This window comes from Sander lucioperca, chromosome 20, assembly GCF_008315115.2.
Source record: "Sander lucioperca isolate FBNREF2018 chromosome 20, SLUC_FBN_1.2, whole genome shotgun sequence".
In the NCBI taxonomy this organism is placed as follows: domain Eukaryota; kingdom Metazoa; phylum Chordata; class Actinopteri; order Perciformes; family Percidae; genus Sander; species Sander lucioperca.
Genome location: NC_050192.1, coordinates 12,765,839 through 12,789,850, shown reverse-complemented (window position 1 = coordinate 12,789,850; position 24,012 = coordinate 12,765,839). Strand labels below are relative to the sequence as shown.

At 39.8% G+C, this 24,012-nt stretch overlaps 1 protein-coding gene across 2 annotated transcripts in view; it reads left to right on the top strand.

Moving 5' to 3' along the window:
- Nucleotides 1-22,293, top strand: part of ccdc146 (coiled-coil domain containing 146) — a 48,364-nt gene extending 26,071 nt beyond the window's left edge. The window contains exons 12-23 of one of the 2 annotated variants that reach the window (XM_035995926.1): nt 874-966; nt 1,606-1,773; nt 2,535-2,620; nt 3,838-4,002; nt 4,144-4,219; nt 5,342-5,490; nt 5,648-5,876; nt 15,336-15,446; nt 15,667-15,804; nt 16,341-16,466; nt 20,312-20,434; nt 21,756-22,293. In XM_035995926.1, coding sequence (XP_035851819.1) covers nt 874-966; nt 1,606-1,773; nt 2,535-2,620; nt 3,838-4,002; nt 4,144-4,219; nt 5,342-5,490; nt 5,648-5,876; nt 15,336-15,446; nt 15,667-15,804; nt 16,341-16,466; nt 20,312-20,434; nt 21,756-21,956 — 1,665 coding nt within the window. In that variant the 3' untranslated portion in view covers nt 21,957-22,293. Of the gene's footprint in view, nt 1-873; nt 967-1,605; nt 1,774-2,531; nt 2,621-3,837; nt 4,003-4,143; nt 4,220-5,341; nt 5,491-5,647; nt 5,877-15,335; nt 15,447-15,666; nt 15,805-16,340; nt 16,467-20,311; nt 20,435-21,755 lie in introns of both variants that reach the window. The other variant, XM_031284739.2, reaches the window with a different exon arrangement.
- The last annotated feature ends 1,719 nt before the right edge of the window (nt 22,294-24,012 follow it).

Here is a 24,012-nt window from a genome sequence, read left to right as displayed (position 1 = left end):
ACAAATCTGCCAATCAATAACGACTCTCACATGAACAATAACTCATAATTGATTTGACTGTGAAGACTGTTTACACGAGGATTCAATAGTCTGCAGGTGTACCACAAAAATGCTTTACATTTGTCTCAAACAGGATGTGATTGATGGCTGTGATATTTACACAAAGTTGTGTTCTTAACTTTACACAGGCCTAATATGAACATAAAATAGTGATAGCATTTAGTGCTCTATGCATGTAGCTGAAATAAAACTGTAGCATTATCCTTTTTAAAGCAACACTAGGTAACTTTTCCCGCTTCAGTCCCCCTACAGGTTGGAAGTGGATCTGTAGTTCGAATGAACTGGACAATGTAATGTAATGGACAATTCTGCTTCCAACCTGTAGGGGGACCGAAGCGGGAAAAGTTACCTAGTGTTGCATTAAAAACTCTTAAACCTACTGATTAAGCCTTCTTCTTCTCGGGTTAGGGTTAAATATGGAGTGGTGCAGCTCATACCACTCAACAGGAGGCCTGGTAACCCTGCAGAGAGGGGCAATCCCAATGTCTAAAGCCATTCATTTTTTATTATTTTTAGAGAAACCGTTTCAGTGTTACTGGATACAACGGCTATCAGAGATGCCTCAGGGAAACTCTCATATATAGTATTAATCATTTTTCAATCAATGTTTAATGTCAGATTGAATATGCACTGACTGAATTTGATCTGAGGTTGGACTGGATCCTCATGGTCTTTACTTTCTACAACTAGGAAAACAAATAAGACATTTTTACAGCTTTTCAATAAGAATCAGGTCTGACTATACAGCAGATGTAAGATCTGCTTGCACCATGAAAACTTGAACAGACTTTACATTCCGACTTGAATTTCTAGTTGGATGCTGTTCCCAAACAAGAGGCCAGTATTCAGCAGAGGATGGAGCTTCAGAAAGAGGTGGATGCTCTCAAAGTCGGTTTCGAAAAGCAGGTGGGAGCAATGTGCGTGGGTGGACAAATTATCATTAGCAGCTGTAAAATATAATGCAATTCACTGCAGTAACCCTCTAACAAATATATCTTTGTGGAGCCTATATATATATATATATATATATATATATATATATATATATATATATATATATATATATATATATATATATATATATATATATATTTATTTATTTATATATATATATTTATTTATTTATTTATTTATTTATTTTATTGTTAAAGCATGGTGTTGATTTAACTATATCTTAGTTTTAATATATGTCTCAGAACTTTTTTCATGACCTTTTCTAAGTAAATGCCATTTTTATGTTTAAGTTCTCTATTTTTCATTTTCTAGCGTCTTTATCTACAGAGTTAGAAGGCAAAATGAGATTTCCCATCACATTTTTATCTCATCCTATGTCATATTGTTAGGTAAAACTTTAGTGATCTCTCTAGGGAAAAATCTCAACATAACACAGAAAGGTTTCAATATCCATGCTCTATCTATCTTCCTGGTATTACAGGACTTTTAGTCCATTTTGCTGTCTCATTCTGATGTCAGTAACCCTTAATTTTAGTCAAATTGTGAGATCTTTCAACTGAAAACTGACACTAAATGTGTGTTCCCAACCAGCTATCAGTTTCTGAGGAGGAGAGCCAGAAGATGCAGCAGTATGGGATGATTCAGGAGCTGCTGAGGGAGTCAAATTGCCTCCGAGAAGAACTCCATAACCTCAGATGTCTGACACGGATCAAAGTGGAGGAGAGGGGCCAGAAGCACCATGAACTGCTGAGGGCTGAGGTGCATTACAAACACACATGGATACATGTAAACACATACACAAAAGTACTTTTAAAATAGGTTTTTAATGTCATTATTAGTGCATTTTAATAACATTAAAGAGGAACTAAAGTAGGTTCGTATTTTAGACATTCTTGAGTGTGACAGGAAAGCAACCAAAAATGACAAAAACACCATTTTCAAATAGTGCAAATGTCTTTACTTTTTTCTTTACTGACCTAACAATATTACTGTCACCACAATTTGATCATTTCAGAATGATTAGAAAAAAATATAGAGAGAGACTAGGCCATTTTAGTTCAGCTAAATTGAAGTAAGAGTCTCAGGGGGACATTTTTGGCAGAAATTACTTTTATAAATGGTTCCCTGGTTTCCCTTTTCATGTTGGGTCCATGCAATTCTTCCTGTCTAATGGAATCAAAAGTTGCTGCTTTTCTAATACAGTATCACTTGCGACTACAGATTCATGCAGTCTCATACCTGATTAGTAAGTAATGACAATGACTAGCTCCAAAATGAATCAATGAATTAAAAAAAAACTTCAAACTCTGTATGCAAATCAAGCAGTCCTGCTTGATCAGCTACTTTATTGTTCCTTTTTTATGTATTCAAATTGTCAGAAGAGCTGCTACAACATTGAAAAATGTACACCCACAAATCAGATTGAAGATTGATGTTTGTGAGCACACACACACATAAACACACACCCACACAGAAGTGATGATACTGTAGTTTCCCCTGCGTAACTCTATCCACAGCAGCTGAACCAGCAAATCCAGCTTGAGCTGCGAGAAAAAGACCTGATCATCATGGACCACAACAAGCTGAATGCTATGCTACAGCGCAGGTGTCACTGTTGTTTTCTCTTCTAATTTCCTTGTCAGCCACCTTTCATTAAATGCAAAGGTGTGTGTTTCCTGATAAACAGGATTTTGGTTACGGAGAAGCTGCTAAGCTGTTAATATGTAGTATTAGGGGAAGTATAATCACCTATTCTCTGTCACATTTATGTTTCCTGTCTGTCCCTCTCTCTCTCTTACCTTATCTTTCTCTTTGTATAATGTGGAGATTAAGATTTAATTGCACAACTCAAGATCTTTAAGAAAATACACATTGCTTTTTGCATTATATGCAGCGGCAGTAATTGTGTTCCTGCGTCCAGGGTCAAACCGGTATGATAAGTCCTTGGCCTTAACGATCAATCAGTGTGGGCAGCAAATTGAATTTCTCTACATTATATTGATGTGACTGATAATTGAATCCCTGGTTATTTGTGTGGCTCCTCTAATCTGTGTGGATCACAATTAATTCAGACATCTGCACATGTTGTCAGGGTAGAAAACCCAAGCTTACTAATTGGTCATACTTCAGTGTTCAGGCACAGACTCATGCATCTGGAACCACCCAGTACGACAGCAGACTCCATCTACATTCAATTAGTTCACGACTACACAGACTACACTCTGATGTTGATCCGCCTGAAAACTGCACCGAGCAAAAACAGAGCCGGATGATAATAAAATATCGTGTATCCTCTCTGTAATTGAAATACGAAAACCGTATTTAGGAGTCATTGTTCACAATTTACATGTCTTACATGAATGGTAAATTGAAATGTAATGAAATGTCACACTGCATAAGACTTTAGTTCTGTCATAATTTGATTTACTAAACATTTGTTATGAACACAAATTCGACTTTTTACTATGTTAACAATACTTTAGTTTATTATTATTATATTATGATGATGGTATAATGATTGTTGCAATAACATTTTCCTCCATATTGCCAACTTTTTATAAGCATACTTTGACCTAAAGCCAAAGAGTAGATGTCCATATCTGGGCACTTCATATCAGTTGAGTCATTCAGTGACAACTGTTATTGGCTATGGATATGAATACTACATTTCATATAAATCCAACAGCAGCTAGCAAGATGCTAAACAAAGAAAATAAATTCAATGTGTTTTACAGCTATCACTGGCTAAGTAAATGCAAATGATCAAAAGAACAGATAAATGATCAAGATGGGCTCATTGTGAATCAGTGCTCTCTCTCTTAGAGTTTTACAGTACTGTAGGCTGTGCAACATGATTACGGAAGAGAAGAAAAAGTACGTCAAACTGAAGCAGATCGCCTCACAGACAATCACAGAGCTGACAGAGCAGGTTAAAGTGCTTGAAAATGAGACAGAGATCCAACGTACCATTGTCATCAACAAGGACCGGTGTGTACATTTATGTTTTGTATTGAATGTAGTCCATGCATTTGCTGGTAGTCATCAGTGACGCTATATCTGCATCTCTTGCATTGTGTATATTATATATAATACTTTTCGTTTGTGTGCGTTTATGTGTGTCCATTCCAGCTCAGTCACAATGGCTCGTATGAAGATCTCTAATAGCTCCAAAATAAGGGACAAACTGCGCAATGACATCTCCAAGGTCCAGGCACACACACACACACACACACACACACACACACACACACACACACATATACACACACACAAACAGAGATGAGACCAGTCAAGACAACTGTGGGTCTCCTTTGCCGTAAGCTAGCTAGTATCAGAAATCTCAGACTGATCTCATGAAGTGGCGTATGTATGACACGCCAATTCGTATGCCATTATTGCAGTGTTATAAAGACGCATACTCGCTTTTTTGCGTGTTTATCAACGTCGTTTGGCCTCCATTGACTTACATTACCTTGCGATTGTGTGTGAATTTACGCCTTAGCGAGTAGTATGAAAGGGCGAAAATCCGCATAGGGAGGCTGGTCGGGGTTGAGGATGGGTAAAACACAAGACTTTAACCCAGGAGACTGGGGATCGTGTCCTGCGTGTCACGTTTCCTAAACTCAACCGTTGTTTTCCTCTTTTACTAAACCCAACCGGTTGTTCTTGTCCTAAACCGAACCCGCGTGTCACGTTTCCTAAACTCATCCGTCGCTTTCTTCTTTTCCTAAACCCGCGCCAAGTGGCGTGTATGTTCACGTTTGCTGTATACAGCGTAGACGTACATGCGGATAGCTCAAAATATGTACAGCTAACACGCCACTTGGCTTAAGAAAGTGGGCGTGTATGTTTATGTGGAGTCATGATGTCATGTTGGAAATCTAGCAGTTTAAATATGTCATTAAGAATTACATGATTCAGAGGACCTAGGGTTGAACGAAGGCAAAACCCACATCCACTTTCCCTGGTATTTATCTTTGTGTCTTTTACATAGTAAGCCACGCACTTAAATAGTTTACAACAGTTTACAACAGTTCATAACAGTTTACAAAAGTCTGTGTGGTCTACTGTAAAAGTACTACTGTAGTTGTTTAAGTACCATCAATAGACAGCATTCCGTTGCAATTAGGACCAGAAACAGGCCTGTTTTTTTTTACCAAAATGAAGCTAAACAAATGTTATGTATGTATAAGTGGAGATTTTTGGTTTGTTACATCTGTATTTACAGCTGTGTGCAGTACAAGTTTAGTTTAAAAGTATCTACATTTACACTATGTTCCCCTTTCATGGTTCTAAAAACATGTAACACTCTTTTTACATCTTCTAGGTTGCCTGGAAGCACCATCAGATATCTCAGGAGTATGAGGAAAACAAACTGGAGTTGATGAAACTCACACAAATGATCAACCTCCAGGAACAGGCACTTCTAGAAATAAACAAGAATCACGAAACGGCCATACAGCGCCGCAATTTTCTGTATGTTCATGATTTGGAGCTTACATAATGTAGCCTGAATTCAAGTAGAGGATCTAAACTACATATGTCAAATAATGTGTGTGTGTGTGTGTGTGTGTGTGTGTGTGTGTGTGTGTGTGTGTGTGTGTGTGTGTGTGTGTGTGTGTGTGTCCTACAGTGGCATCCAGCTCCTGGAGCACGAGGAGGTTTTATTCAACTACTATGAAAAGGTGAACATCCAGGAGGCAGCCATTACTAAGGGCAACATGACACTGGAGGCCCTGGACAAGGACATGAGAGACTTTCATTTAGAGATTAATGAGGAGAAAAGACAGATAGACCTGAAGAAGAAGGTACTGCCCCTCAAGAACAAGTTGGAGGGAGAGATCACCATGCTGCAGATAGAGGTGGGGATTTATACCGGCAACATAAAACCTACTTATACACATCCAAACACAGATATTAGCAGATACACAGCCAAATTCAAACTAAATTTATTTTTTCTTAATAATACGTCAATAAGTCACACTCTGTAGTTCCACACTTATAAAACATTTTAAAAAAAAAAAGAAAAGGTAATTCCACTAAACTCTCAGAACTGCAAACTACTTACAACAAAAAGTTGTGGGTGGAAAGATGTGTGTGTACTACTTATGAGATGGTTACAATTGTTGAGGTTAGAGATGTTTCATAGAAATCATCATAGAAATCATTCAATCTTTTCTGCTGTGTGAACAGGGATGAAAGTGACTGGTCTCCCAACGCCTACTTCTCCTTTGTCTGTGTCTCATTCCTTACTGACAAGAAATGAAGAAAACACTTTTTATATTTTTGATAAACTAGTGTCAGCTGTAAAAAGAGCCTGCTGTATTGTTACAGCAAAGGTGCACAATAGTACGAAAAGAGTTTTGTTCTACTTATTTTTGCAAGGGCCAATGTATGGGCCTCCTCCAGGTATTTAATTATATTGAACGAGCACTGCACATCGATGCATGTGTTAATTTCTACAGGGCCTCTAAAGTGCATTTGCTCATATACAGTATGCTTTACACTAATTTGTGCAGATTTTGCCCTCAGTATACTGCCGTTCAAAAATCCCGAGTGTCCAATCACAGCTCATCATGATGTGGCCTAGCTCATTGGATTAAAAATCCTATCTGCGCAGTCAGCCCTGTCAATTAGTTCCTTCTGGTGTGATCACATGATCAAAGTTGCACTGAAACGACAGGTGTGTGTGTGTGTGTGTGTGTGTGTGTGTGTGTGTGTTTGCAAGGTTTTCTTTGGCATCTTCTGGCAAATTGTGTGTGTGTGTGTGTGTGTGTGTGTGTGTGTGTGTGTGTGTGTGTGTGTGTGAAAAAAACAAAACAATTTAGACATTTAAGTGATTTATGTGGTGTCAGTGGAGAGTCCTCATAGGATCTCAGAAAGTAGATTGTGTGTGTGAAGTGAGTTGTATGTGTCTCGGGTATTGCAGACTATTGTTCAACTTTATGTGCATCTTTGTCAAGTTAGGGGAACTCCAAAAGTTCAAACTCCAGAAGGCAATTGCAGACACTAGGAAATTCACTTAGAGCACCACTGATGAGCAGATCTCTGTTTTGAAATACTTTTAAAGCTTCTCCTTATGATGAGACTTTGGAATTAGTCTAGTACATGTATTGTGTTGGAGGACTTTCTTTTTAATCTAATGAACATACTCAATGTTCATATTCTAAGTATTTATTTTGACCACATTCCAGATGAATTGGACTTTTGCATTTGAGAAAAAGTCTCATCAAAGACTCTCCTAACAGACCTAACACAAAACTACTGCGAGCATACACAGACCCTCCATCGCCTCTCCATCTGAGACAAAGTGTTTTAGATAAAACAACATTATAAGAATTGTGAATATGTATTGTGTTTTTTCAGTTTGCACACCATTACTGTAGCTGTCTTTTGAACACTCATCAAAAGTGGTCAATTTATAGCCTGGCTTTCAGTGCTGATCCTCTCACTTTGTTTTGTTGAGGTACACTGACTGTGTTCAAACATTCTCAGAAGTTTCAACAGAGACAGAAACAGTACTTTTGCTAATTAAACTCCACAGACAGACGTGCAGAAAGAAGATGAAGATCTAAACCAATAGGGACAAACCCAAACAACCAAACACTGTATGAGTTTCACAGAGACAGACTGACACACACATGAATAAATCACATAAAAACACAAACCTATTCCAGCAACTTTGCAATGCATAGAGAGTGACAGACGCATAGAAGGAGAGAGATTTGAGAGAGACACACACACAGAGTTTCCCTGCAAGTAGCTGCATCGTGGGATTGGGTGTGTTGCTGCTCTGGATGAGAGTAACTGGTTTTGACTTGCTGCTGGACCAGACTTCTCATCAGAGTCTTTTGCTCTTTTGGATGAACGCAGTGTTGGAACAGACTGAAGTCTGTGTGCTGCTTTTTCGAGAAAAAAAATCCCCTTTCCCTTTTCTCCATCTGTTTACTCCTTCTGCTGTTTATCTGCTGTTTGCTACAACAGGCCTTGTCGTTGCAATCCTTTTGCTTTCATTCTTATTTTCTACTGTTTCTCTCATTGTTAGTTTATTTACTCTTTCACTCCTTACCTTTTTCCGACCATCCTTCCTTTCATTGTTAAGGGGTCCTTGGGGTTTTTGTTTCATTAAAAGTAACTATTTATTTTCCTACAAAGTCCCTTCCAACCTCCCTTCCCTTTTCAAATATTTTTCCTCTCCCTTTTCTTTTTCTTAACCTCTACAACCTTAACCTCTCAACCAGTAACCTAGTTCAAGCACGGCGTTCGGCTGGCCGTGACTGTTTTCCCAAGATGGCACCCGCCTGTATACGTGAACGGTACAGTCTTTCTAAACTATCTTTTTAATAAACTCTCACTGTACACTTACAAAGTTCTCAATGCTTCGGTTTACATGTAGGGACCCTCATTATGCTACCATGGAAGTGTGGTGCTATTTTGCGCCTTGTTAGTGGTATAGAAATAGCAATTTCTTTTTACTTTACCCTTGCCCCGACGACTAGCGTTATAAGCTAATTAGCGATTTGCGATAAAACTGGTCACATTCGATTAGCATGAAAACATATCCCAGAGAACGGTCGACTCAGTACACGTGTTATTAACCCCTAGGTTCATTTTGCGCTGGATTTGTCCTTTAACTTCTCATTTAGCACCAACTTCAGGTCAAAAAGTAATGACATTCCCATAAGCTCAGCTGTACGATGACTTTTGTGCTAATAAGCCAATGTTAGCATGCTTATACACTAAACTAATATGATGAACAAGGTAAACATTATACCTGCTCAACATCAGCAACAGTTAGCATCCTCTGCAGCTGCTGGCATGGCTGTAGACTCTTAGTCTTGCTTGGATACACATGCAACTTCTGGAACTTTCTGTCTGTCTGTTCATTTATTCGTCTACTTATTCCACATCCCCCCCTCTCCTCTTTGTATGACTAGCTATCTAGCTATCATTTCTAAATCACTGTTTTCCCTCATACAGTCGTCTACCTCCCCGGCTACAAAAAGTGAATCACCAGGGTCTCTCCTATTGCAGGAGGCTGGCCGGCTCAATTCATTCTCCTTGCAAATTCATTCTCTATGTGAATTCAATTTCCATGCAACTGCCTTGCTGTCAATTTATTATATATATTGTGTATTTGTATTTATCTGTGACCAGTTTATCTGCTCATTGCAGACAGAACCCCCCTCCCTTTGATGGGCAATTTTGACAAAGATAGATCGGGCCATCTGTGAGACTATTGATGTTCAATATACTCTGAGGCTTCCATTTGCTCTGAGGAATTTTAATTGCAGGGGTTGGAGTTGGATTCTGAATTTACTACTTGTTTATGAATCGCTGGCATGTCGACATCTCAAACACATACAGGTACAAACGCATCGGCGCACCCGCTGAGATCAGTGCAGTGTTTGTGAAGTTGTGATAATACCCCTCACAGCAACAGTCCTCTAATGACTAGCTATACATCTGTTATGTAAAATCACATGCACAGTTAATATCAGCAACATACAGACAGAGATATATTTATAGAACAAACACACAGTCAGTATTGGAGTAGGATTTATAACAGTGTGGGGTTGATGACATTCTGCACTATCCCTACGGTGCTGAGTCATATTGTTTGTCTGTCCCTCTCTTAAATCTTTGGCCAACCTGTCTGGAACTTATTACCATAGAGACACCGCCCAGTCAGGCATGTCTTGAGAGATGTGCAAGTGACTGTGTGTTGTATGTCAGAGACTTAGTGAGACCGCTAGAGAGAAAGCAGGAAAAGCAAAACACAGACACAAAAAAGGCTGATGATACTGTTATGTGACTGATGTTCTCATTGTGTGGTATACGAAACTCCACTCTGCAACTGTTGAAAGTCATTCGGTAACTCACTTTAATCTGACTTCCCTTCACGCTGCTGCCTAAATAGCCAAGAATATGAATATTCAGCTTTCTAACTCAGGCAAGCCTTCAGACAAGTTGTGATGTATCCCGAATGGAGTCACGGCGCTGTTACAGTGGTCTGTCAATGATGTATTTTTGTTAGCCTACCAGTAATTTAGCTTTGCTCAAGATTCACACAGTAGATTTCGTTGCACTGGATTGTCAGACATAAATAAAAAAAACTTCTTTTTTTGTACCTTGGCTGCTAATATTCACTGTTGGAGTGATAACTCCAAATCACTGATTACTTTAAAGGTCATGCATGATCTCACCCATAGTTATCTTTCTTTTAAAGTTTCTTATGAGCCTTGATGTAGCCCGAGGTCCTCTGCAGGCAGGAACCTTACCGTACCTTATAACTATTCCTGTATCCCAGAGTGAAAGTGAGGGCTTTTGTTGTCAGAGGTCTTTAGACTGTGGAGTGATTTGCCTGAGGAATTCAGCCCGGCACAAGCAGTATCATCCTTCGAAACTCTTCCTACCACAAGATATTTTATGCTCCTTAACTTTTAATTGTTATTTCTAGTGGCCTTAGCTGACATTGTGTTTGCATTGTCTGCTTTCATTGATTTAATGTTTTCATGAAGCTCATGAAGCTTGAGTTTTCTTCCATGACTAAACCCCCCAGAACTGCCTTGCTGCACATCGTACTCCCACTCAGAGAAAAACCAACAGCTGATTTTTCTCCAGAGCAACATTACTTCAGTTTGATAATACCGTTGTAAATCAGTTAACTAATATTATGCGTGTTTTTTGATATTATGTGACCTGCTGTTAAATATTTATGTAGAAGCCAAGTTAAAATGCACATTTTTATATCTAATTAAAATTTGTTCCTCATTTTGGGGCTTATGAAAGCTTCAGTTAAGCCCTTACATGTCCTGCTAATTAACCTTATTATAATTATGATCTACTGTTTTACTTTACTGACCTTTCTGCTTTACTGAGCTGTCCCTTTGTCTTTTATCCCTTTTAATTGTGAGGAACTTTGTAACCTAATTTTGAGAAGGGCTATATAAATAAGGTCATTATTATACTTTGGGCATGCAGTGTGCCATATATTATGGGGCTCTTTAAGCCATCATGCCAACTACTAACTGAGTGGAAATTATGTAAATTCTATGCAAATTGTATTCTGCGTAGATGCTGTCACACGTACAATGCTTTACAGCATTCATGAGCCAAGAAAGCAGCAATTCTTTGTGACAGTCTGATGAAGAAAACAGAGAGGCAGGCAGGCAGAAAAGAGACAGAGACAGATGAATACAAAGGGGAAGACAAACATCAGCGCATAAAAACAGAGGGAGGAGGACGCGTATAAAAATGTTAAGAGCGAGGGCGCAACACAGGATTAAAAAAAAGAGATTGACTGAAGAGCAGAGAGGAGAGTGACAGAGAAGAGCAGCTGTATCCCATCCATCATGTAGTGTTTAAATGGTTTAGGGTGCTTACGTATGAGGGTGGGACACCAATCAATCAGACTCAAAAGTGAGGACTGGGCACACGCAGATGGGTATTTGCAGATTCTAACATACTGTAGGCTGAAAAGTTCATCTTCATTTAAAGACTGCAAATACATTAAAACATCTTTAATGCAGAGAGGTTACTTTACACTGAATGCTCACTTCAATTGTTACAGCAGTTAGCTAGCTGACTTTCTTAAAGTTGTAAATACCAAAAGAAGAAATTGAAGTTGTATGTATTTTTTTTTTTTGCCGTGAATTTGACAATGTTAGCACTGATAATTTGAGTGTAAGCAAGTTTTTAATATCACTATCCCAACATTCCGACCTTAAGGGAATAGTTAGCTATGGGAAAAGCCCACCCAGAGGCTTGAAGCTTGCACGCTGTTGTATTCACCTTTGATAAATTGAAAAACATGCAAAGTACTGTAGCTGCAGTATTATATATTTTAAGTGTGAAGAATTTAAAATTCTGTCTGACTTTAATTTGTACGTAGATTCACTATGATCATTTAAAGTTTAGTGCCCATCATGTGCATGTTTAGCAGGAACATTTTGCCGGCTTTGTTGCTTGATTTTGGGTTTGATATGAACTAATCATGCATTCAACTCCTTGCACCGTGAACTAGAATTTGTTGTCAAAGTCATATTCTCTGTGAAAACTGCAGATAACCCTGGTCTCTGTTGGTCAGCCCCAATTCCTGTTTCTCTGCATCTCCTGTATCCTTCTGATTCTGTCTTTCTTGTCTGCTTTCACATCCTAACTCTCCCTCCTTTCCTCACTCTGGATTTCATGCTGCCCATCCTTTGCTCTACACTTTATCTTCCTCTGTCTGTCAGCCTTTTATCAGTCTCTCCATGTGCATCTGCTCCACTCTCATCTCTATCTCTGCCTTTCAGAGATCAGATGCTTAGTGTCAGTGTTGTCTGCCTCTCAACTCTTTTTTTAATTCCCTCTATAGCATATGTAACTTTTTGCCTTAAAAATATATCAGTTAATCACATGACAGTCATACTAATAAATCAAAACTTGAGTCATATGACGTTGAGGGAGCACTGAACACTGAAGTCTGCTTTAATCAGACTCACTGTCTGTTTGCAGAGGCTTTATTAATCTCTTCCGTGAAAGGGGGGAAATTGGGAATCATCACTTTGTTCCACGCTGTCTTTCAAGTCTGACACATAATTTCTCACATTAGATGCAGGCATGTAAACATGCACAGGTGCGTGTGCACACGCACACACTGTATGGTTGAGTGGAGAGAAGCTGCTGTTTCATAAGCCAGGTCATGGCAGGTCAGACCCCTGTGTACCACATTTTTTTTCCACATCCTGTTTTTCCTCCACACTCCTCTCTTTACTTTCTGCTGCCTATCCACTCTCTTGTCTTCTCCATATTTTCTGTTTTCTTCTGCCATCTGATGGGGTTTTTTTTGTCTTCTTTCTATTTTCGTCTATTTTATTTACGCCCCTTTTATGGTCCCTGTCATGGTTCCTTGATCATCTCAGCTTCATATGTTTTTTATATATAGACTCCCTTTATTTTGCTGTAATGGAGCATTTGCTTTAACTTCCCCTCTGAGATACTGTAACTACTTTAAATGCTCATTTCCATCTGCAGTCCTCGCAGAGATGTTCACAAGTCATTTTTTTGGAAGTCCAAGTCGAGTCTCAAGTCTTTGAGCTCGAGTCCAAGTCAAGTCTTAAGTCTTTGAGGGGAAAGTTCAAGTCAAGTCTCAAGTCTTTTGCCACAAGTCCAAGTCAAGTCTCAAGTTTCTGGCCATCTGATCTGTCCCTAACACTATATTGTTAAATCTTATGAATTCAAAGCATGTCCTGTAGCTACCATCCATACAGTACAGTATCAAAATCAATTGTAGGGTAACTTTATGGGGTCTACTGCAATGCAGTCTGAAGAAACACAAATTAAGAACTCTGTTTCAATTTCATAACTGTATTTTTCAACATTTTGGTATCGGACATCGTATAGTCTAGTCTTCTGCTACTTAACACATCCCTCTAGCCCTCGGACCTGGTGAAATAACCTACGTAACCTACGTTTGTCACATCATATGGATACAACTATAAAGATACAACTTGCCTGTTCCCAGCATTAACACAACACTTTGCGATGGTTAGCTTGTTACTTGTGACGATATATGCTAAATGTAACGTCTCATTCACATTAGCAAGTGACTGACCTATCTGGGTGCGTTTTGAGATGCCTGATGAAGTTTGATGTTGTTGATCCAGCATCATTTATCTTGGTGCCACACACCTTGCATGTAGCTGTTATTTTACTGCCACTGTTTACCAAGTTATTGAAAGCCAAACTAATGACAAAAGGCACAACTCCGGGAGGACTTGGTGTCGCCATCGTCAATGCATTTTTTTATATGCGAGTGTGCGCACATAAGGCATAACGCATGCGTTACGTTGCACATTATGGCAAAGGGCAGGGGACATGCAGCTCATGAATACATTTAGATTTAAAAAGCAATAATTGCATGAAAACATGTTGTTGACGAGCCTCAAAGCTCGAGTCCGAGTCAAGTCTGAAGTCTTTTGGATCGAGTCGCAAGTCAAGTCTGAAGTCACAGTTTGTGCGACTTAAGTGCGACTCGAATCCGAGTCTCAGACTCGAGTCCCCATCTCTGAGTCCCCGCACAGGTTAAGAGGCAGCTTGTCGTCCTCTTTGTCTTTGTCTTTATAATCTATGTTTAAAAAGTGGTTATTAGAACCAACTGCTCTGCATGAAATATCCCTCTTCAGAAAAAAATTCCCAGAGCAGTTTGGAGCAAGTCTTTAAATCTGGGGTTTGGATTGTTGGTCAAAGCAAGCAATTAACCCCTTCATATGGAGTTTATTTCAATTCCCCCTCTACTGTAAGTAGCCTACTTTTAAAGTTGGAAAAAACATTATTCCACTTGTATCACAAACATATTCTGTATCAGCCAACTCTCCATTGCTGTATGAAGTATATATACAAGACTCCATCAAATGGGAATGTTATTGTCGTCTTGGGCAAAGTTGCATACACAGTTTATTCAGCCTCACGTTTTTGGTATCCTTTGAAACTTTGGGATCTCCACTACAATTTTAACAGTTTGAACAAAGCTTGGACAAACAACATAAGTTTGTGCTGACTGTTCTTCCAGGTTTACAATCATTAAAAGACTGGTCCATAGCGCTACTAGACTCCACAAAAAAACTCCACAGGGCACCTTTAATTATATGTATTATATGTTAATTTCCCATCATTCATTTAAAGAGTTATTCAATAAATCATGTCAACATTTCATATTTTACACTCTAAAGCCCTCACTCACTGGTTGCAGCTGTTTCAGAATAAGAGTGTCAGCTAAGGGCTTGAATCTATTATGCCTGCGCTGTCCCCTCACTTCATTTTAATGTCTTATCTTGTCCTTCTGCCTGGTTTTCTGTGTCTCTCTGCTCTTTTTACTCATCTTCTTTGTGCTTTTCTTACCTCTCCTTCTATTTCTGCTGTCTTAAGGGATGTCAGAATATTAAAACATAAACAGTCCCTTAGAGGGATCCGGTGGCGTTTTAGATTTTGCCAGTGACTTGTCCCCTATTGGGAAGTAGTGTCCATATATGTAGGCACTACATTAAGCTGAGAAATGTCTCAAGCCTTTTTTTTAAATCCCCAGTGCAATAGGATCTTAAATGCCTGGAGGACAAGGCCCTCAAAATACTGACAGGAGCTGACTAATTCTAGATTTCTTTCTTTTCATGTTGTTTACGTATTCATTCGTGTGAAGTGTGCTCTTGTGGGAAATGCTGTATTATTATTTATTACTAGACCTCAATGACAGTGACTTGATGACAGCAGTTTTGCCTATATGTGCAGCACATACAGTACTTGTAGTCTTGTTTTGGTCTCTAATTCTCTCTGTCTCGCAGTTGTCAGAAGCCAGGGACGAAACCCTTGAAGGTCTGAATCGAACAGTTGATTACAAAGTGCTAAAAGGCAAAGACCCCTCAACTGTCGAACTGGTCAAGAAGATTGAGCAGGTACACAACAACGTTACAAGGTGTTTATGTGTGCGTTTGTGTGTGCAAACATTGCATATTAGCATGCATTTGCAATCCAGCCCTGTGCATGATATCTACTTAATGAATTTAGGTAATACTTTATTTATGTTTCTTTTATGACACAACTATATAGGACAGTTTGTTGAAAAACAGTTTCATGAAAGAAAAGACCATGATCATTGTGTTTGTATGCATGTAGCTGGAGTTGAATCTGGCAGAGAGGGAGAGGCAGTCACTGGAAAAAGAACTCCTCGTGGACCAGGTGACCCGGCTCTCCAAGCCACTCGCCCAGCAGGCTGAGAACTGCCAGCAGGACCGACTCTCACTGGCAAAGAAGGTAGACAGCAAGATCCACTTGCACACAGACGAGGCTTAGCCCATGTACACACACTGATAGAACAGTGCAGGCAGAAGACCACACTCCCACACTCACACACTTGTTATATCATTCACCTGTTACTTCAGTCAGTCTGATCTTTTACCTCTCTCTGTGTGTGTGTGTGTCTCTCTCACGAAACACACTCACACTTTGTTTGAGCAGCATGTGCTGTCCATGTGAGGAGCACGCAGAGTGGGCATTAAGGAGTTCACCGAGCATTACAGTTTCCTTGTACTCTCACTTGCTCGGCCTCTCTCTGTATCTCTCCTTGACTCTCTGTATTTCTCTTGCTTACACCAACTATAAATAGCCTCAAACACAAGGTTCATAATATGCAATAACTTGTGGAAATATGTTATAATGTCATGAATGAAGACAAATTTGGCATTGTAATGTACCGCATGTACTGTGTGTATGGTACAGTATATCGCTTCTGTAGCTGTGTGTGTGTGTGTGTGTGTGTGTGTGTGTGTGTGTGTTTTGTCTGCCTCCAGTTAAACGAGGTGCGAGCTCACATAATGGACAACAACCACCGCATGATGGCCGTCTCTGCAGAACTTTCCATGAAGCAAGCTGCTGCTTTGTCTCTCCAACAAGAGATCAGAGAGAAAGAGCTCCAGGTCAGAGGCGTTCACTCACAACACAACACATGCACCTGGCATCAGTGTGATGCTGGATTTCCACTGTCTTTTCTATTATTCCTGTCACTCTCCACTGACCGCGGTCGAAAAGAGCAAAAAGTGACATATGAGATATGGGGTTTAGGCTTGTTAGTTTAAACGGAGATTAGTTCTTCTACTGGAGATAAAAACATTAGTGTGCACGGCAATCGCATTTGGCTCAAAACCTCCACTTAAAGGGATATTTCACCATTGGAAAGATGAATATATCTTTAAATTAGGTCATTAGTATAAATGTGAATTTTTTTTTTTAACTGGTGGCTTCTAGGCCGAGAAAAGCCAGAAAATTTGTTTTTGGCTCATCTGGATGAAAGACACCAAATCCCAGAACGCACTTGCTTCGCTGCTTTAGAGTCCACTCCCAAGCCATGCCTACAGTTTACAGACAGACAGACAGACAGTGAGACGGTCAACTCAACTCAAGTGTGTTTTATTGTCATTTCAACCATATTCACGAAACAACGTTTCACCGTGGCTCAAGTGGTTACACAATTAAAATATATAAAAACGACATTATATAAAAACGACATACGAAACTGTGCACACACATTATAGGCTCCGTAAAGTTCAGCTAACGCATACTAGCATTAGCGGCTGTATAAACACAGCCGTAAATTTGCGTGGAATGTAGAATGGTCGGCATTTACAGTCACAAACTCCACCAGCAGTTAGCAGTTAGTTGGATACAAGTACCCCATTTCTGCCCACCTCCACTAGTCTTACCCGGCGACAGAGCAGCAGGCCTGGTAGCTGGATAGTCCGGTACACTGTTGTTCAGCCATGTGTCCACAACAACAAAAACACAGCAGTCTCTGAACTTGCGTTGGGAGTTTCGTTGAAGTTGGATGTAGTCCAGTTTGTTGTCTAATGAGCGGACACTTGCAAGCAGGATTGATGGAACAGGTGGCCCAGCTAGCGTTAGCTTTCCACCTAGCTGCTTTCCACTCCTGCACACCGCTGTCGAGGTCCTGCAGACTGAGGTGCTGGTCTCCATAGCAGGCGAAGCTCACGTAGTGTGTCGAGTATTCCGTCTGTAATAAAGTGTCCTGCATATTCTCCGATCTGTACCAATGTATCCCGGTGGTACACATGTGCGGTAGTTTGAATGCACATAATTGTTGTAAAAGTTTTCTGTTGAAAAGACGGAGCCTGTTAGCGAAGCTTAAAGATGGCTGACACTCGTTTTGCTTCGGATATCTTTGGGTAAAGACAACAGTCCAACCCCCTATGGGCGGGTTGAAAACATGCGGAAGTAGCTCCTACTAGTCTACTGGCTGTAGTCCATTGCCTCTGGGCAAAAAATCTTCCGATGATGCAAAAATCGTCGTTTTACGTCATCGGAAGATTTTTTTCCAGACCCACAATACAGAGATCTCTGGTCTCAGGGGGACATGAGAGAGGGAAGCACAGTCATTCAAAAATTCTACCGGGTTTCTACTGATACAAAGCTTAATGCTAAATCGGTGAAGTATCCCTTTAAAAACCAAAACGTAGCAATGTAAATGTAGCCTTAATTTACTGGAACTGAAAGTAGCACCTGCAGCCAAAATAGCAAATTCCATATCCATAGCAACCAAGAGGTGTTCCATTGTTGTTAACATTTAAGCAAAATGCCATTACCTGTTAAGTTGAAATGTTAGTTAATTTACCTAGCTGTCTGCTCTTACCCGTGTTGAACAGAACAGTAAGTTAACCTCTAAATAGTCATACTTGCTTATCAAATGAGAATATTAAATGTAATGTTACAGTAGGTGTGTAACATTCTTCTGTTGTTGTTCAAAGCTAATTGCTGTATTTGTATATTATACTGCTGCTTATCTGCAAGCTAATTACATATCTGCATAGCCACACTGTTATAGTGTATTTACCTTTAGCTACATACTCCTGCTTTTTTCATGTCCTGTCTTTGATCTGTAAAATAAAATGTAAAGTCCATCCTCCTTTTAGCTCTGTTTGAGGGAATTGATGCCTCTTTAGCTGCTAAATGCTCCTCTGTGTTCACCAGCTAGTTGCTAATTGTGTTTGTTCATTGTTTGGTACACAGAAAGTGTACGGTGGGTTTATCAGAGATTTTCAGCTGAAAAACAAGGCTGATAATAGAGGTGAGAGGGAACCCAAAACATAAAGTTGCGACCCAAAACAATGAGCTGAAAGATGCTAAAACACTCCAGTGAACTGAGGGGAACTGCAGAGTTGATTGATAATTCTCTGTGGGTACTACGGTAGACCCCTTTCATATTACTATATTCATCTGATCCATTGTTTATATAAAATGTCAATTAGTGCAGCTTTAATGGTTAATTTTACTCATACATTTTGTTGTTTAGTTTCAAACTTTTCAAAGTTAGCCTAAATCCTGTAAAATCGGTTTTCCAAGCAGCATTTTATTTAAGATACATTTCCATTCAGAAGTGAACAGGCAATGATTTTACTTGATTTTGAATGATGACAGCCATTACCAACTTATTCTATCAACCACTCACATTATCACTAACGTTACTACTATTATCATTATTATATTGTCATTATTTTACTGTTGAGTTGGAGTATGAGTCTTAATGGAAGGCAAAAAAAAGAATTCAAGCAAAACAAATTGAAATTTTGAAACTGGTTTGAACAGTGTTTCCTGTTTTAATCATTGACTGTAAATATTAATTGACAGAGCATGTGTGACGTCACCCATTGGTTTGTGGAGATCTGCTATGAGTCGTCGAGTTTGCCGTTAACGGCCGCAGCCATCCTGGTTGGTTGCGGATGTGGCGATTTTAGGGAGGAGCCATAGACTGTTAACCTGACTCCGCCAGATGGATTTGCTCGGCATATCCATCTGGGAACTTTCCGTTGGAGAACTTTTGGGAAGGGTCGAAAATACTGGTTAGCTGATTGGACAAACCATCTGTCTATCACCACCTGTGAAAACTGGAGCTTGCGAGATCAGGACGGTCTCACGAGGCTAATAGACTGTTGGGCGGTATCTGACTGTGACGTTAGCTGAGAGTTTGCAACGCTGCTTACACTCTACGTTACGTTACACACTTTCACTGGCAATCTGGATGCAACTGCTGCTGAAAGCTAGCCTACATAATTCGAGGTAACATTTAGCTTCGCTAGGTTATAAATATATCTTTGTCCAATAGTTATATTACATATAAGACAGGCTGCAAATTGTCACATCATAGCCACGCCCTAAAACCCCCCCTGCTTTATCATCGATTTTAAAATCAACGAGACCATAATTCAAAAAATGAACATCATTCTGTGTTGCAGAAGACTTAAAACTAGCGATTGAGACCATAAACTCATTATGAAAATGTTTCCTGAGGTAATAAATCAAGTGAGAAGTGGGTCACTTTCTCATAGACTTCTACAGAAACCAACCTCCTTTTGCAACCGCATGTGTTGCCCCCTGTTGGAATTCAGATAGAATGCAGGTTTAAGGCACTTCCGCATTTGCAGCACTTCGCTGAACCGGATGCTTTGTCCGTTAATATTAACAGTCTATGGTTTTAATAGGGAGGAAGAGGATTTCCCACATGCCTTGTAAATGTTCCAAGAGGCGCGTGTTGATAACCTGAAGAACCCCTGCAGCTGATGTATGCCTGCAGCGCGCCACAGACACTAGTAGTAGAGAAAATGCAGAGGCATAACTTTGCCCAAATTCTGACAGTAATACGACCATCTGTTTTCAGGCGCAGTTAGAATTGAATTGAGCCAGGAGATTGTAGAGTAGACGGAGTGATAGGAATACAAAGTGATTGTTTCTCGCACTGCCCCTGTGTTCCCAGATGGACAGGTGCCAGCGGCTGCTGGAACAGGACCTGCCACCATACCCAGAGATAGAGAAGGAGTGGAGGAGGATGCTCCGAGACAAGAAGAGGAGACAGAGGGACAAAGAGGAGAGAGAGAGGGTAAAGAAACACACAGACACACACACACACACAGATCACTGGTCAAGAAGTGATTAAAGCACTAAGGGGCATGAAAAGAAGATAGAGTGACAAATAAAAGAAGAAATGAAGCCGGGACGCGACGCTGGGACGCGACGCGGGGCAGGAATCGATTAAGACTCTGAGGGACAAAAGGGCTGCTGTATACCTGGACATGCCCAGACTTAGACAGAGAAGTGTGTAGAAACTCTCCACACACAGACATTAGACAGGATACTGTATAGGGTAGTTTTCGCCACATGCACAAACACAGGCCAAGAAGGGCAGATTGGTAAACAAACAGAAGTAGAGGCTGTCTGCACAAGAAAGGCACACAAACAGGGATTTGTGTCTGAAATGTGTCTGCAGCCAGTCTGTTGTTATATCGATCTATTTTTTTTACCCAGCTTAAGAATTCCTGCTGATAGCCACTGGTCCAAAAAGACACCACAATACTAAGCTTTTTTCTACTTTTGTTGTCATTATTAATCATACATTTTACAATTTTTCTTGAAATAGAAATGAGTTTTATGAACCTGATAAGAAGAGTATATTTTTTCCTGTTTATTTATTGGCAGTTCCTGCTATTTGTTTTGCATTCATAGCCATTATTCCTTGTTTTTTTTGTGCAACTCCTCACATGCCAGCGGATAAACTGTTCATATGCATGAGAAAATCGGCGTCTCTTTGAAGTATCAGTGAGTTCATTTGCATGCGGTTGTGGGGTGAAAGTCACAGGGAGGACTGTTGTGTCATGAGGACGTGTGCACACTGGAAGAGTTTCTTTTTTCGTCTGAGCAGGAGTCTGCAATGGTTACAAATTGATCCATCATACTTATTGGGTTCAAATTTTGATGATGATTCGTCGATGTTGTTGTTCCGCACTTCACATCCTGTTGGTGTGTCGAAGTGATCTGTGCATCATAACCTCTCAGTCAGATAGACGAACGTATGCAGCTTACTGTGTCTTGGTGACTTGGTGTCTTTTTATTCCAAAAAAAACCAACATTCTGTATAACAAACCCAGAGCATCTCTAGTATCACTAATCTCTCTAATGTGTATTTTCAATTATTAAAGCTAATATGAAAAAAAGAACTTTAATTCAGCCTTGTGATTCTTGGCTCATGCACTCAACTGTTCATTGGTGCCCTTGCATTTGTCATGCAAAATTAGTTATTCCATTTTCATGATTAAAATCTAGGAAAAACTATTTACTCCAAGGGCATGCAGTCTTACATCAAATATTAAAACTGCCTCTGTGTGTGTGTGTGTGTGTGTGTGTGCGTGTGTGTGTGCGCGCAGCTGGCTGAAGAAGAGGAGTGGAACCAGTTGCCTAATGGAGAGTACACCTCAGCTGAAACCCGTCCCAACGCGTACATCCCCCAGACCGATTCGCTCCCTCTGCCTAAACCCTACGGAGCCCAGGCCCCCTTTAAACCCTCCCAACCAGGAGCCAACATGAGACACATCCGCAAACCAACGCTCAAACCCTTAGAGATATAAAAAACAATACACATGTAGTCATAAACCTATAGGTGGTGATTTGGCTCATTTCTATCACACACTTATTGATCCATTTGCCTCCTCCTCCCTGCTTCTGTGTATGTGTCTCCTCGGTGTCCAGCATACCACTGCTGTTTTGTCATGTGGAAGCGTACTTGTGGACTGCATCTGGTTGTAATTTTCTTATTTTTCTTTTTAGAGTTACTGGCAAGACCTTGTTTACAGTCTTGTTTGCAGGAATACCAAATACTGTAGGAGAGTGGAAGGGAAGACATTTGGGAGATGAGATGTGTGTGTATTGTTACATCATGTCCACCAATAAAAATATTTGTATGTACTTCTATGTCATTTTCATCATTCCTTTCTCTTAAAGATACTGTAAATTCATATTTCAGGGACGCTGGAATATTTCTGCATATCCTTCTCTTGTAATCTTGCAGCTGATGAAATTGCACTGGGTTTAAGCTCTAAGCCAGGCTAAGAGTGCCTGCTTAATGCCTGAAATGATATATGTAAATATAGACAGGAAGATCAGGCAAAACATAAATAAAAGTGGAGCTCTGAATGGGGTGGAGAGTTCAGAGCTGCTTACTAGTGACCAAAAGCAAAGTACTTCGCCTTTGATGCTTCTACAAATTTACTGGAAGTTGTTCTATCTGCTGATCTTGGCTTGAGGGGAAAGTAGTTTTAGTGTCAATGAGCGTATTATGCAGCTTGTGTGTGTGTTAGTGAACCAAGCAGGACCATTACTGTGTACATCAGTGATTCACAACTACTTCTGTACTCCTGCAGTTCATAGAGTAGCCCAACTAATGTGGAAACATATAAATCATATTGTGGTTATGAGGGCGGAAAAAAAACAATCAAATAGATTTACAAATTGGCATTATTGATCTTTAGTGCATTTCTTGCCCCAATAAACAGTAAGCTACCTGCTGCAATAGGCTGACAACCACATGAATTAGTTGTAACACGTCTAACGACGTCAGCTGGCAGACAATAACAGTCAAAATAGTTAGTTTTACAGTTTAAATAGTTAGCTGCAAGTTCATGGAGAAGCAGCTGAAACAGCTTAAAATAATGGACAAACAAAAGCAATGGATAAACACTTAAAACAGTTAGCTAAAGTGAAATAATCTGATAGGAATGTGGGGTTTGGTAACCACTGCTGTAAACTTAGAGTGCAATACTGGCTGTGTTAGCCAACATCTTAAAAGGTTCAAAAAGGGAGCAGGTTGAGTTTATCTTTGAGGCAGCCCTGTCCTCCCTGTGATGTGATGTGTGTGTGTGTGTGTGTGTGTGTGTGTGCGTGTGTGCAAGGCCGATGTTGAGAGCTGTCAGCTTAGTCCCTAACTGTTCGTGCTTATTAGCTGTCTACATAACACTGACTTCATAACAGAATGTGGAGGAGGCAGTAGGGTGGGGAATGAGTGATTTATGCACATTTAAAAGACAAATTCCCCGGAAGAGAATTATTTGACATGATGTAACCAAGGTGGTGAAGCTCAAAGTAAAAAAAGAAAACATTTTTATTTGGAGCTAATGTAGGTATTGCGAAACAAGCCTGTATAAAGGCGTTATGGGTACGTTCTCGTGACTCAGTGTGTATGATGACTGATGCTGAAATTATTTCCTGACTTCAGTGGAACTCAGCTGAGTCTGTCCAAAACACTAGGGTATTCTCTGGGTTCAAATGCAATCCACTGGAAACATAGTAAGCTAAGGCCTAGTATAGACTAGCTATTGCCACAAAGCTTTTCTGTGCACCATGTTCTTCAAAAGGCTGGCAGTAAAACAAGAAAAATACAGTAAACTTGAAAAAAAATCTCTTTATTTACAATCCATCTTACAAAACATTTTGTGTAAACAAAAGAAACACCAGTGCAGTGATGTGCGGTCAGGGTAGGCTGGGTCGACAGTGCCTCACCAAAGCTAAAAAGAAGTGTTGAGATATTTTTTTTCATTTTCATAATTGTATTTATTTATATTATTTTCATTATTAATCATTTAGGTTCATGATTTGACAGTAAAATAGTCAGAAAAGTTGTTTTAAAAT